Source organism: Canis lupus, chromosome 18 (assembly GCF_048164855.1).
Source record: "Canis lupus baileyi chromosome 18, mCanLup2.hap1, whole genome shotgun sequence".
NCBI lineage: Eukaryota > Metazoa > Chordata > Mammalia > Carnivora > Canidae > Canis > Canis lupus.
This window is the reverse complement of record NC_132855.1, coordinates 16,700,415-16,714,983: the sequence shown is the minus strand read 5'-3', so window position 1 is coordinate 16,714,983 and position 14,569 is coordinate 16,700,415. Positions and strand designations below refer to the sequence as shown.

Below are 14,569 nucleotides of genomic sequence, written 5' to 3'. Positions count from 1 at the left end.
GAACAGAACTTCTAAAATGACAAATATGTCTGGAACACTATAGTACAAGGCTTTTCCTGTTGGCTATAAGTAGGATCTCTGCAAGCACATAGCTCTTCCTAAAACTGAAGGTGTTTATACTCGAGATGACACAGAATTCTGTCTAGGCAAGACAGTACTCACGAGTACAACGGAAAGATGACTCCTGGTGGCAAACCCAACAAAACCAGAGTAGTCTGAGGAAATGTACCTTATACTCATGGAAACAGTGACATGATTCATGCCAGATCCCAAAGCAACCTTCCTGCTAAGGCCTTTGGAAACAGAACTCATGTTATGCTGTACCCTTCGAGGATTTAAACTCATGGAAAAATAAATAAATAAAAATGTAGATATTTTTTCTAATGTGAAATAGATCAGTAAGTCTATCAATAAAAGGATTATGACTGAGAGCCAATATACCATCTAAATAAATCTGAATCATAGGGCATCAACCTAGACTACAGGTGTCTAAATAACTACATAATCATGGTTCTCACAGTAACTTCTCCCTTTTACCCAAACACACCAACAAGATCCTATCTTACATATAACCCACTTTTAATAAACCAAAATCAACAAATGATTTATTTTTAAAGATTTTATTTATTTATTCATGAGAGACACAGAGAGAGCAGAGACATAGGCAGAAGGAGAAGCAGGCTCCCTGTAGGAAGCATGATGCAGGACTTGATCCCAGAGCCCCAGGATCACACCCTGAGCCCAAGGCAGACACTCAACCACTGAGCCATCCAGGGCCTTCAACAAATGATTTAAATAAGCAAATAACAAAAAATAAAACCATAGCCTTTTAAAAGTCATCTTAACACCTTGCTTTTCAAAAAACCCTGTGGATACTTAGAAATCAGTTCTGTTGTTTGAGGATAAGAAGAAAGGACAGATGGTATCTGGCACAAAAGGAAGGAAGTAAGGAAAGAGGGAGGGAAGAAAAAAGAGAAGTAGAGAGGAAAGGAGGAAGTAAAGGAGGGAGCCAGGGAGGAAGGGAAGAAGAGAAAAAGAGAGAGAAAGAAAAAAAGAAAGAGAAAAAGAGAAGATAAATATCTTCACCCAGGGGCCGTGAAGGTTGGACAGAACAAGAAATGGAAGTGTGCATTTCCAGAAAAATGAACACAGGAGCCAATCCCAGTGTCAAAAGATGATTCATCATGAGTAAGGAAATGATTCCCTTTACTGGAGAAGCAGTTAGAGCTAATTAGAGCCCTGTAGTGTCAGGCATTAGAGGCTACAGGGAGGAACACAAACCAGATCCAAGAGGCAATAAAGTTTACATGCAAAAGTAACATGGTCAGCATGCCACTGAGGGGGAGAAATAAGAGCAGTACCTTTGTGTTTTGGGGGGGTTTTGTTTGTTTGTTTGTTTGTTTTTTTAAGAGCAGTACTTTTGGATGGAAAGTCCTTATAGGACGTATAGACAATTTGGAGGAAGAATCCATATGGGTTAGCAATTAACTGAATGCAGGAGGGAGGAAGAGGTCTCAGTCAAGGAGAAGAATGAATTAAAGATGATCCTAACATTCCTAGCCTGAGTGACAAAAGTGCAAAACGAAACAAAACAAAAAAATGATGGGTGACATCATAAATAGAGACAGAGATGAGAAGTTTTGAGGGAAATCAGGTTTCATTTTTTTAAAAGATTTTATTTATTTCTTTGAGAGAGAGAGAAAGCATGAGCCTGGGAGGGAGAGGAGGGGAAGAGGGAGTGGGAGAAGCAGACTCCCCACTGAGCATGGAGCCTGATTTGGGTTTCCATCCAAGGACGCTGGAATCATGATCTGAGCTGAAGGCAGATGCTTAACCAACTGAGCCACCCAGGTGCCCCTCAAGGCTTCATATTTTAATATGGTCCAGATTTCCACCTAGGGAATCCAGGTTCACCTCTCTATTCTATGGACCTCTGATTAGTAACCTTCACTAATTTATTAGTGTTTTGTCATCGAATGTAACATTAGAAAGTGTTACAAAAGAGGGCAAAGATCATGGGGTCCAAAATTCTGCTGACCACAAACACTAATAAAATTATTTAACACTATTTTTTATAAAGATTTTATTTATTTATTCAGGAGAGACACAGAGAGAGAGGCAGAGACATAGGCAGAGGGAAAAGCAGGCTCCCTGTGGGGAGCCTAATGCAGGACTTGATCCCAGGATCCCAGGATCCCAGGATAATGAGCTGAGCCAAAGGCAGACACTCAACTACTGAGCCACCCAGGTGCCCCTATTTAGCACTCTTTAGCCATTTAGTGTTTCCCATATAAATATAATGATGGCATTTATGACCAAAAGAACAAGATACATAGCCTCTCACTTCTAAAAAAAGAATACACAAAAGGAAAATTAATGGCACTTGCTTGACAAAAGCAATGAAAGGGGCCAACGGATGGCTTTGGATGTTGGAATCTTTTGACCTAAATCACAATTTGACTGGAGCTCAGAGTCTGATTCAAATTTATTCAATCAACAACTTTTCAGTCTAATTCTGTTCAAAGATTTTTCCCTTAAAAGTGGGCAAAATAATTCCAAAAGGATTCAAGCATATTCTTGGCGGCTAAGTAATGCAATAATGAGTAGTATAAATAGATTACAATGAGTAATACTGTTGATGTTGAAGCCCAGACATCACTTTATCAATTGGATGTTTTGATTCCCTATGTGTCTTACAGTTTATAAAACTGAAATGATTTAAAGCATTTCCCCCTCTTGGTTTGTAATGAAAGGTTAGAGTAACAATATGTTCTCCATTCATCAGTGGAGAATGCTCTCCACTGTTTCTGTACACTTGCAATGAAAGAGGTTTGTTTTGAGCTGCATTTCCAAGAGAGAGTGGGTGGGAAGTAGTTTCTATATTTAAGAATGATTCTGAATATGGCCTGAATTGATAATGAAAATTCAATGGCAAATGAGCTCATTTAAGAACAGCACGCGGTACATCATGATCATTGGCTGCTATAATATAACATTTGTGTTAATGATAACTTCCATTAGCATAAATACTCGGGAATTTTTGAGGGCTAAAAAAGCTGTGTATGATTCACTTTTATATCTCCATAGGACACTGTATACAGCAGGTACTAACAAAACATATATTGAATAGATGAGTCGAAAGCACATCTACACATCTATGTTGATCCTTACCATGATATGATACTTTCTAGTAGCACATGAGGATACTGAGTTATCAGAATATCAGGGGATCTCTTTTTTTCCCCCCCACAGGCACTGTAGAAGTACGGCTAAATTTTTAAATGCACGGCATCAGAAGTCAGTCCTGGGATCAAATCTTAGCTCAGCTCCTCTACTTGTTTGCTTGGGCCACCATAACAAAATGTCACCGACTAGGCGGTTTAAACCAAAGAACTTCATTTTCTCACAGTTCCGGAGGCTAAAGTCCTAGATCAGGGTATTGGCAGGGCTGGTTTCCGGTGAGAACCCTCTTCCCAGGTTGCAGATGGTCATTGTCCTGTGTCCTCACATGGTCTTTCCTCCATGCGTGTGCATGTCTGCAATCTTAATCTCACTAGAGATTAGGACTTTTGACAATATAAACTGGGGGCAAGGGGTGACAAAATTCCACCTAGGACAGAGACTTTATAATGGGGCAATCTTAACTCTGTGAATGGGTTTCCTCCTCCTTTTCTACTGAATATGTGTCACTTTCTCGTCGATTCTTTTATATAATCCAGATCTTAATCCTTGCTATTTTCCTTCAGTACTTACAGCATTACGGTGATTCTTTTTATCCTACAGTTTTTAATTCTAATATACTCAGTTTAATCAATATTTTATGTAACTTTTGTGTCTTGAGGTTTATGTAAGAAATAAACATTCTCAAATTTTCTTCTAATATGATCAAATTTTAACCCATTTGTCCCATATTTGGTAACTGATGTAAAGTGGAACAAAAACATTCTTTTTCTTTCCCAAATGAACAATAGTTGCCAGAACATTTTTGAACTGAATCACTTTCCCTGTAATGTTGTTGGCTATAGATGTGTCCTTACCTTCTCACCTGAACTCTTTCCTCATTATACTCTAGTGAGTGCTCCATCCTCACCAAAGCACTGAGACCACTCATGTCAAGGGCACTAATGACTTCCATGTTGCGAAAGGCAGTGGTCACTTGTCTATTCTCATCCTACCTGATATTTTGGCATGTCCCATACAATTCACTATTCTCTTGTGAAGCGCTTACTTTCCTTGGTTTCCATGACTCCACACTCTCTTGGTTTTTATTCCAATGTCACTGACCACTCCATTTTAGTTACTCTTGTTGGCTCTAATTCTTTACCTTTATTTTATCTTATTTTATTTCAAGATTTTATTTATTTATTTGAGAGAGAGCATACACAAGCAGGGGGAGTGGCAGAGGGAGGAGTGGAGCAGACTCTCTGAGGAGCAGGGAGCGCAACATGAGGCTCAATCCTAGGATCTCAGGATTATAACCTGAGCCAAAGGCAGATGCTTAACCAACTGAGCCACCCATGCACTCCTCTTTACATTCTTTTTAAACTCTCAACTATGGCAGGACTCACTGCAGAGCCCCTAGGACAGCTATTTTATCTACATCCAATTTAGGCCTTTCATTTGACCTAATAATCTATAATTGATTTTATTGCTTTTTAAAAAAGAGATGGTCAAATTATTTTCACAGAATACTTCCACAACTTTTTAAGACACTACATTGTGTTGGCTGAGCACTCCAGAAAAAATGCTCAATAGCAACACTAGTGTGGCCATCCCTGTTTTGCTCCATGCTTTCATGGCATTACCATTAACTAAATCTGCTCCTGGAAAAATTGTTTACCACATTGAACAGGTCCCCTTGATAGTTTTTCTAGAATTTAAAAAATTATTGCTTTTTAAAATAATATTTTTAAGAAGGCTGCTTTACAATAAGGAAAAACTGAGAATTGTTGAGAGGTTTCAGGGAAATCCAACAAAGTTTTACTAACGACAATTCCTAACTATTGAGTTTCCTTCAGGAGGCAGACAGAGCACTTCATATTTTTGATAGTTTATTCCTAACTACCACAGTATTTCTACAAGAAAGAATATTTTTCATCATTTTAAAAATGAGGAAATCCTGACTCAGAGATTTAGGTGATTTATCATAGGTCACTAAATCTAATAAGTAATTACTCAAGGATTTATATCCCACTCTATCTCACTCCAGTGGAACACTCCTCCCACTGTGTTCCATTTTTAATTCAGTAAGATATTAGACAAAGTCTTTCAACATGCCCTAGAGGAAAAAAATAACAAATGTGTTCAGTTTATGGGCTAATTAATAATCATAGCCAAACAATGTCTACCTTGATGTCAACTCTGAAGATTTCAAAGGAAAAAGTCATAGAGACTTAACACAGAGACCTAGCTATTTGTCACTAATAGCTGTATCTTGTAAAAGTAATAGCTTTCATCAAGGCAAAGAGGGAAAAGGCACAGATAACCAAGTTAAACAATGGATGCCAGTTCATACAATGGATCACAGAACACAGACTCAAAAACATCTAAAGAGCTGAAATGTTGGGTCAAAACAAGTAAGAAAAATTTCAAATGATTAGAAGTAAAGATTGCCCTTTAGGTCAAATGAATTGCACACACATAAATAGGATGAGATTAACTGCAATCCTTGTGAAAAAGATCTAATGGTTTAAACCAAAAGCTAACTTTGTGGAATGTGGTTGTCAGGCATACTTGATACGATTTCAGTATGCATGGATAGCATTGTGTTGGACTATAGCAAGAGGTTGATAATACCACTCTCCATACCTGGAAATACATATTTAGTTCTAGAAATTATCTTTAATTTGGCCATAGACTAATAAAGATGCAAGTCACTACCACATATTTATTTCAAGTCCAGGATGGAAAAAGTATCAGAGGCAATTAGGAACCCCAAGACCCTTGGTGATTGATTAGGCAATTCCTGGGGAGCAGAAAGGCCATGCATCAATGCACTTCTTGTGGACTCAACCTCAACAGAATAGGAACAGCCTCTAATAAAAACAGTCATCACATCTTTTTGTGTAATCTAAGAGTTCATATCGGTACTTACCGCTACTCCTGTCTTATAAAGGAGGTAATGCACAGTCTGTGTAACATCGGCGGCATGCATTAAATTGTGGTAAGGATTTTTATGTTTGCTGTATCCCACTTCCAGGGCCTCCACAAATGAGACAAGTGCAGAAATGGGGATCTGGAAGAGAGCAGTAAGGTTAAGTAGCCAGTGATTTGATAACTAAGTGAGGAAGCAGAAATCTAAGGCACTTGAGCTGCTGCTTTCTGGAAACATAACATACCACATGAAGAAATAGGAACTTTACAAGATTAGTGAGAATTACTGAAGAAATCATCAGATTATTTTAAAATCTCACAGGAAGTCCTTGGTTCAAGAACAATCTGCCCTATACATTTTTTGTTGTTGTTGTTTTCAGTCCAGAACCCCAGGAGAATGAAACAGAATCATCTCAAAAGCAGTTAGGGCAGAAAGGTATGTGTTCATCTATTTCTCAAGCAAATGTTCAAGTCTTTTATTTCTTGAGAAATAAATGGATCCATACTGTGTAGCATATCTCATTTATTTTGTGGAAAAACATAAATTACCTAAATGTTGTAAGGTATAAATTGATTGCAAAACAAATACAAGCTTCCACTTCCCAAAAACTGTGCCCTTTAGAAGGAGTGATTGTATGCACTGGACACATGGAAAAAAACAAAACAAAACAAAACATGTGATATCCCGTTATATATGAGAACAGAAACCAAATGCGTTCTTATGTCGATTACTTGGCAATTTATTATTGTTGCATTGCCATTTGGAATAACATTTACTACTAGTTTAATTCCTTTTCTGTCTCAAATATGTATAATATATATATATCTTCTTTCTCTATGTGGCAGAAAATAAAGAACAACTGTAAAATATCTGTACAAGAGAAGGGGACCCTGAAAACATTCACTGGATTTCTTTTCTGGATTAATTCCTTGGCTAAGGGCTAATTATCAAATACAACACTAGGGGAAAAAGAGAGAGTATGTGTTCCAGGAGATTAATAATCATGGTAGGAAGAAAAAAAAATAAGGAAAACACTGTATATTAATGTTTCATGAGAGTCTATAACATGTTCTTCCTTAACCACATCCTTCCATATTTACCATCTATGGGTTTTTTAAAACTTAAATATTGCTTCTTATATGTCAGAGATTAGTTAATTATCATTTTCAAAAATGAATATCCAATAAGCCCAGGTTCTTTGGGCTGTTCATGAGAGGTCCATGAGCCACTGAAATGCTATGTAAAGGTATGTGTACATGCACAAGAGCTTTATTCTCTGGAAAGGGTCCTGAGCATCCATCAGATTTTCAGGCAGATTTCTGACACAAAGAAATTAAGAACCATTGCCATAAAGCATTTATGGCTATGTAAAAATATGCCCCCATAGTCCTTAGGAAAGTGATAAAGAACTGTGCTGTCTACAGAAATCAATACGTTATATTCACAATACCCTGCATTTTCCAGACGCTCATCAATATGACGAGAGATATGATAGATGTTGCCAGATGAATGCACAGATTCCCTGGAGAATCTGGCCTGACCTCTAGAGTCCATGGTATTAGAAAGCAGAAGGGATTGAAAGCTAGAAACAATTCATGCTCTTTACTTAAAGATGAAGAATTAATTTGAAGCACGAATGGCTGGGAAATACCAATGATCTGTCACGGATGATAAGTGAGAGCATTTGTCTGAATTTGAGCCAAGTAGTGGGAAAAAAAGTTTGCAGAGACAGCAGATGCACACTGTCTCCATTACTGTCTCCGCACCAGCAGTGGTCTCAGTACATGAGATCAGGCTGATAGGAGATCTGTGGGCAGAGCCATAGGAGAGTCCTGCTAGTCCGCACTGTGGGCTGTACTTCCAAGAAGACTGGGATCACACAGTGTGCTTCTGGCCTCTCACCTGCTATGAGCCCCACCCGGCAAGGGCTTAAGTCAAAGTTCCCACCACCAGGGAGCCAAGGGCAGCAGCTCTCTGGATGATGCTTCCTAAGTCACTCATAGCAGTTTTCAGTGTATATTCAAAGGATTCCCTTGGTCTTAGCCCAAAGGTCATGGAAGGATAGACAAATGCATGCATTGTTTAAGAGTAGGCACTGACCTTGAAACGGCTGATCAGATCATAACGTGTGAGTAATTCATAGAAAATGAATTTCAGAGCATGATCCCCACTGGCCTCATTGAGGGAAAAGACATCAAAGGACCACTTGTCCACATCCTGTGTGGCCGAGTAGAGAGAAAGAATGCATTAGTCCAAAGCCACTTGCATAGTTACCAGTTTCCCCGCTTGGAAATCACCCTTCCACCCTCACCCAGGATTTCATAGCCCAGTCTCTAACACCATTTCTGCCCTCAAACTTCTCTCAACTTGCCAGACCTGCATAGCACTTACTGATAAAATAATGAAATAGTCTTACTACTTAAAACAATAGCCGTAATTTATTGAGTGCCTATCATATGCTAGGCATTGTGATCAGTGATAAATATATAATGTACCCTGAAAACAACTCTAAGGGGTAGGTATTATTAGTCACCTCTTACAGATGAGATAACAAGTTAATTTTCCTAAGTACCATCACAAGTGAAGTGCTAGGGACTCAAGTGGGGCCAGGACACAAACACGGTCAACAGATACCTAAGCTCAGGCTCTTTTCATCAAGCCTGTCCCCCTACCACTGCTGAATTGCAATTGATTATTTCACTTCATGACAAGCTAGGGTGCTTCCCTACTCCAAACTTCTTCCCAGTCCCTTACTATTACGTACTGACTTCCTCTTAGTCCACAGCTGAGAATGTTAACCCACTTAAATGTATTCAGAAACAAATATGATACAGAATACAAATAATATGTCCCTTCAATTCAAATTGCTGAGCTAAAACCACAGAGAGAGCCTTCATTTCACAAAACAGAAAAATGCTACCACTTCTGAAATCACTGATCTGAGAACCTAGTGCTCAAATCTGTAAGTCACTTTACTAAAAAAGTAAAAGCAAGAACTAAGCTGAACACACTCCTCACATAACATTCTTGAAGTTTAAAGCCTTTTTGTCTATAGCCACCAAAATACACATAAACATTGTCTGATGTCTCCTTGACTTATAACCAGCTACTTGTGGATGTGTTAAACAGAGGTGTCTTTAAGCAATAGTTACAGCAACAGTCATTTGGTTTCTTGTGTCAAGAGTTTCACTTTCAGTAGTTAAAGAAAGTGTACTGTTGTAAGCATGAGACTAAGGACACGTGTGAGACTGCACTGGGTCCAGGCAAAGTCAGATGGTTCCTGGGAAGAGATGCTAGCTGTCTGGAACTGCTGGTCTGAGTGGCTCAATGCATTCCAACCTCATCCATCTATCCTGATCCTGTCCCTTTTCAAACATCCCAACCACCAAAGATCATCTCAAGGTCATTAAGGGTCTCTCTCATGGATGTCCAGGCACGGGAAAACTGAATTGTATATAGAGAAAACCAAACTTTTCCAAAAGGGTTTCAACTGTATTGTTTCAGTTGACACTCAGTCATAACTTCACTTCAACCTTCTAAAATTTCTCCTCCATTATAACAACTAAAGAAATAGTTACAAGTATCGAGCACAGTTTCTGTGCCAGGCACAGTGAGAAGTGTTTATATATTTGTCAACTCACAACAGTAGAAATAGGTGTTACTTTCCCTACTTTTATACAGGGCAACCTCAGAAAGATGAAATGAAGTGTCTAATACCAACTGGTAGGAGAACCAGGTGATAACCTCATTGACACTTCTAGCGATAATATTACTGCCAACAGATGGCATTGTAAACTCAATGTATATATATGCTGTGACACAGACCTCATGCTCTAAATACCCCAATAGGGCCTAGGCCATAGATAGTGGGGCCATTTGAGATTAACCCAAGACCTAAAGCTTCGCCTTAGCTACTATAATTGACATTGTCATGATATCCATTAACCCTGAGGAAAAGTCCCCTGACAACTCAATAGGTGAGAAAACATTTTGTCATGTTTGCAATTTTTAATCTTATTCTCCAGAATGAATAAAAAAGAGAAAGGCTATCACTGAAAATAGAGAAATGATCACAGTAAGAAGTCATGATTTATTCTGAGTATTAGGACTTAGACAAACAGGAGGATGAGTGTGAATGGTCAGCTGGATGTTCTCTCCCGCTACTCATTTTTAAAAGGGCCTTAGCTGTGATTCTCAAATTTTAATGTTCTTCAGAAACACTTGAGGTACTCAGGAAAAAAAAATGCTGATTCTCAGCTGAGGGACTTGCAGAATCCTGGCCTGCAACCTAAAATCTCCATTTTTACCAAGCGTCTTATGTAACTGTCCAAAGCCATTTTTCCTCTCTTACCAAAGTTGGCTGAAGGCCCATTCCTGGGGAAAAACTTCATGAACTTCCTATCAGTCTAACGTAATGGAAGCCTGAACTTCCTCATTTCCTCCCACTTTTAAAGCTGGAGTCTACCCGGGGTGTCTCCTCCTAAGATACACAACAGATACCTTCTAAACAACAGCACACTTCTATAATTTCAATAACCCCACCTAAAAAGACTAGAAATTCCCAAATCAGAAGCTAGCATATATTGAACAGAAAAAATTAAAAGAACAAAAGTGTGACATATATTTCAAATTTAGAGACTGGTGGTAGTTAATTATTCTCTTAATTATATGTGATTTCATGCCATTTCCTTACATTAATCACAAAGGTTAACATGACTGTGGCATGATGGTTATTTTATTGGATTGTATTCTCTCAGTCTTTGGGGAAGTTTCCAATAACAGAAAAAGACAATGGTGATTCCATATAAACTACTGGCAGTGAAATAGAAATAACCTTTTTTAACAGGTACTACTTAAAAAAGTAAAAAAAAAAAAAATTTGTCTGATCCCACCAATTCACTTTCAATCCACTTTAGATAAAACCAAGTCTAGGGAGGGGGGAAAGCATTATATTGTAAAAGATCCTGAACTTCCCCAGTAAACAGGGCACAGGATCAAGAGAAAGTGGAGCTTTACCCTTCTGCACATTGTCAGCAGTACGTGTGCAGAAGGATAGCAATTTGGAGAGTTAGCACTTATTCATCGTCTGAATCATTCTGGTTCCTTTCTCCTCAGAAAGATAACATGTGTGCATCTGAGAATGACTTTTCTCTAAGCATAAAATAACAGTCCATGCACATCCCAAGTTGTTCCACATTTTCTTCAGTTATTTTGCATAGGAAAGATGTTCCAATCTGGAAGAAATATTTTTATAAATTTCTTAATACTGGTATAATCACCTGTATTTATGTTTATGGTAAGGGAAGGCATTAAAGATCAAGGATTCTTTTAATGTCCTTTGAGTTTAATTGAATGTTTCAGGTTCAGTTATAAAAATCAATGCAGCTTCCTAGTGGGTGTTATGAAACATCAGATCTCATGCAGTGATTTCACTGATTACATGTGAAATGTGGCTGTAAATTATACTGGTGCCCTAGGTTCTGGGGCGAGAGTGGGGCACTGAAGAGGGTTAAGAGGAAACATGTGCCTTCTTGCTATACCCTTCTTGAGTATCTTTCCTGTTCTTAGGATGAGTTAAGAAACAGAAAATGGACAACTGAGAATCTGAATATAGGGTCTCACAAATTCAATTAGTGAATGTCTTTGAGGTGAGAGAAAAAGATGGATATATATAATCAAAATGGCTCTAAAAGGCTTTCTTGACATTAAGTTGATCATGGAATGGTCCCATCTCTGATTCCATCAGTAAGTAATTTAAGTTACCTTCTGAAAATATCATCAGGTAATATATGTTTCAGGTTTCAGAGAAAGACAACAGACTTAACAATAGTCAGAATGGGATGTCTGGGTTGGGCAGTCGGTTAAGCTTCTGCTCTTGGTGTCAGCTCAGGTCATGATCTCAGGGTTGTAAGGATTGAGCCTCATGGGCTCTCTGCTTAGCAGAGAGTCTTTTTGAGATTCTCTCTCCCTCTCCTTCCACCCCTCCGGCTTATGTGCTCTCTCTCTCTCTCTCTGGTTTTCAAATTAATAAATAAATCTTAAACATGCACACATGATAATATGCTAGGATGTCCCTGAGCAAATGGATGGCACAATTCCATGTATAGACACCATGCAATGTCAACAGACCTAGTGATCCTGGCCCTTAGCACAGCCCCACCCTCAAATCTGGAAGCCAAAGCCGCTTTAGCACAGCCAGGACAGCCTCAAGCCAGTGGATCTGAATTGACACATACCTAAGAGGAATACATCCAGTTTGAGGCTCTTCTATTCTATTTATTCTATTCTATACAATTCTAAGAGCTTGCCTGATTGGGAATAATTCTACAAGATTTAGCTCATTTAAACTCAAACACCTGTACAACTTCCCATGGAACTTTCAGGCTCAGTGAGTCTTGGATAAAGAGTAGGATATATACATTCTGGGGGATAAACATTCACGGAGTAAAATGTTACTGTAAGAACAGATAAGTAAAAAATAACAAAAGAAGTAAGTCAGGAATGACTGGGAAACCTATAAGTGAACTATAAATGAAAGCCTCTTAGTTTCAAACAATAAATGTAACTGTACTTTCTATAGGATACCATGTACACCATAAGACCTTTTCATTGGTTTTACCTTTAATGCTTCAATAACAGCCGGTGGGTAGCTCAGTCCAACCATGTTTGATGTCCGTCTATACATTCTGGCAAAGTCAGACAGGGAAAATACAATATTATATCTTGGGAAGGAGACTTAGCAGGCCACAGACTTATACTAAGTACTGACAAACAATGAGTCATGTCATCCAGTGGAACCAAGAAACATAACAATTTTTTATAATCATTTTCATAGTCATTCAAGTGGCCTAAAAATGGGTTAAATTTGGAAGAAATTAAAGCAATCCCAGATACATGAATCATTGGAAACAAACAAAAATTAATTTATGTGCCCCCGATTGGAAATTCAATTATTAAAATGGGTCACTTCTTCTGCCAGAAGTGAATTATAGTTCCACATAGACAGTATGCAAAGTGGCACTTTAACCTAAGTGAGGAACTCCTATGGGCAACCCATTTGGAAGAGCTTGTTCTTTAGAACTGTCAAAAACAAGAAGAAAAATGTCCCAGGTGAACTTTGAACTGAATGTGGTATTTCTAAAACCTGTGAATGTGCCATAAGGATTATGGGAAGAATAAATTGATTTGTGCATTAAGGATTGTAGGAAGAATAAATCAATTTCTGGAATCTATTCTGGGGAAGGGGGCAATTTAATTAAGGAGCAAAATGGTTAACAAAATTGGAAAGCATCATGGGGAATTCAAAGCCTCTAAATGAACTGTCCCCCCACCACTCCAAGTCAACAACCACAAGGCATACCTGACCTATTCCAAATGCAGACATTATCCACATATGTCAAAGGATGATGGATTAGATGATGCCCCTTTTAAAAATCGGGAGACTGGACTTAAACCAAATCTTTTCTAGTTAATGAAAAGAATGCTGAGCAAAGGCAAAAGCTTGTCTTAATGATGGTACAGAGACTAAATAGATATGTTTTGGCAACCCCTCGTTCAAGACTGTTTCCACCAGAATTTTCTGTCTTTATAAGGATACCAAAATTAATCAGAGCATAGCTTCCAGTTATTGTAGACTGGTGTCCCTTTTGCTGCTTTGGTCACTGAATGACAGCTATCTTTACCTCTCCACAAATATCCCAGCCTGTACTGCGTGGACGATGCTCTTGAACCGTGGCTTCTCCTCACTCCTTCTGAGCATCATCCCCATCTGCCTCGTGAAGGTGGAGGCCAGCCAGTCTCGGACCTCAGAAGGCACTGCATCTGACTGAATGTCACTGAGTTCATCCTCTGTATCCAGGAGTCGCCTGAACGCAAGAAACACAACCAGGACACTGAGTTTAAATCGGAAGTTAGAGCTCTCTGTTCAAAACAGCTGCTCCTTCTCTCCACCCCACCTGCACACACAGGTACAAAGAGACCAAATAAAAATGGCCACAAAAAATTCAGCACTCTTTTGGTAAGGCTTGCAAAAGCTCACCACTCTGTTTCAGGATAGTTCTCTCTACCATACTGTACAAAGAAACAAAGAGATCAGAGAAAGTCAAATATACTCCATCTCAGGCTACGGGTCTCAGGACCACTTCAGGAAGGAGGACTCAGTATCTTCATTCCTAGGTTTGTGGAATTTGAATGGGATCTAAATCTTCCATTTAAAAATGCATTCACAGGGAGGTTTATTTCACAGAGGGACCATGTGGCACTATTTTGTGTTTAAAAAAAGAAAGAACATAAAGACTTTGCTATGGACAACAATACAGCATCACAAACTTCAAAGTTAATTGCTCCCACTACAAAAAAAATAATGACGATTCTGTGGCATGATAGAGGTGTTAGCTGATGCACTGATGGTAATCATACTACAATATATAAGTACATTAAATCAATACATTGTACAACTAAGTTACACAAGGTTAT

General features: G+C 38.6%; 1 protein-coding gene across 12 annotated transcripts in view; it reads right to left on the bottom strand.

Annotated features, from left to right (window-relative positions):
- PDE1C (phosphodiesterase 1C) overlaps window positions 1–14,569 on the bottom strand; it is a 491,380-nt gene that overhangs the window by 86,714 nt on the left and 390,097 nt on the right. For all 12 annotated transcript variants that reach the window (XM_072783564.1, XM_072783562.1, XM_072783563.1 and 9 more), the window contains 4 exons: window positions 13,777–13,959; window positions 12,714–12,780; window positions 8,195–8,311; window positions 6,095–6,235 (listed from right to left, as the gene is read on the bottom strand). In XM_072783564.1, the coding sequence (XP_072639665.1) occupies window positions 6,095–6,235; window positions 8,195–8,311; window positions 12,714–12,780; window positions 13,777–13,959 (508 nt within the window). The remainder of the gene's footprint in view (window positions 1–6,094; window positions 6,236–8,194; window positions 8,312–12,713; window positions 12,781–13,776; window positions 13,960–14,569) is intronic.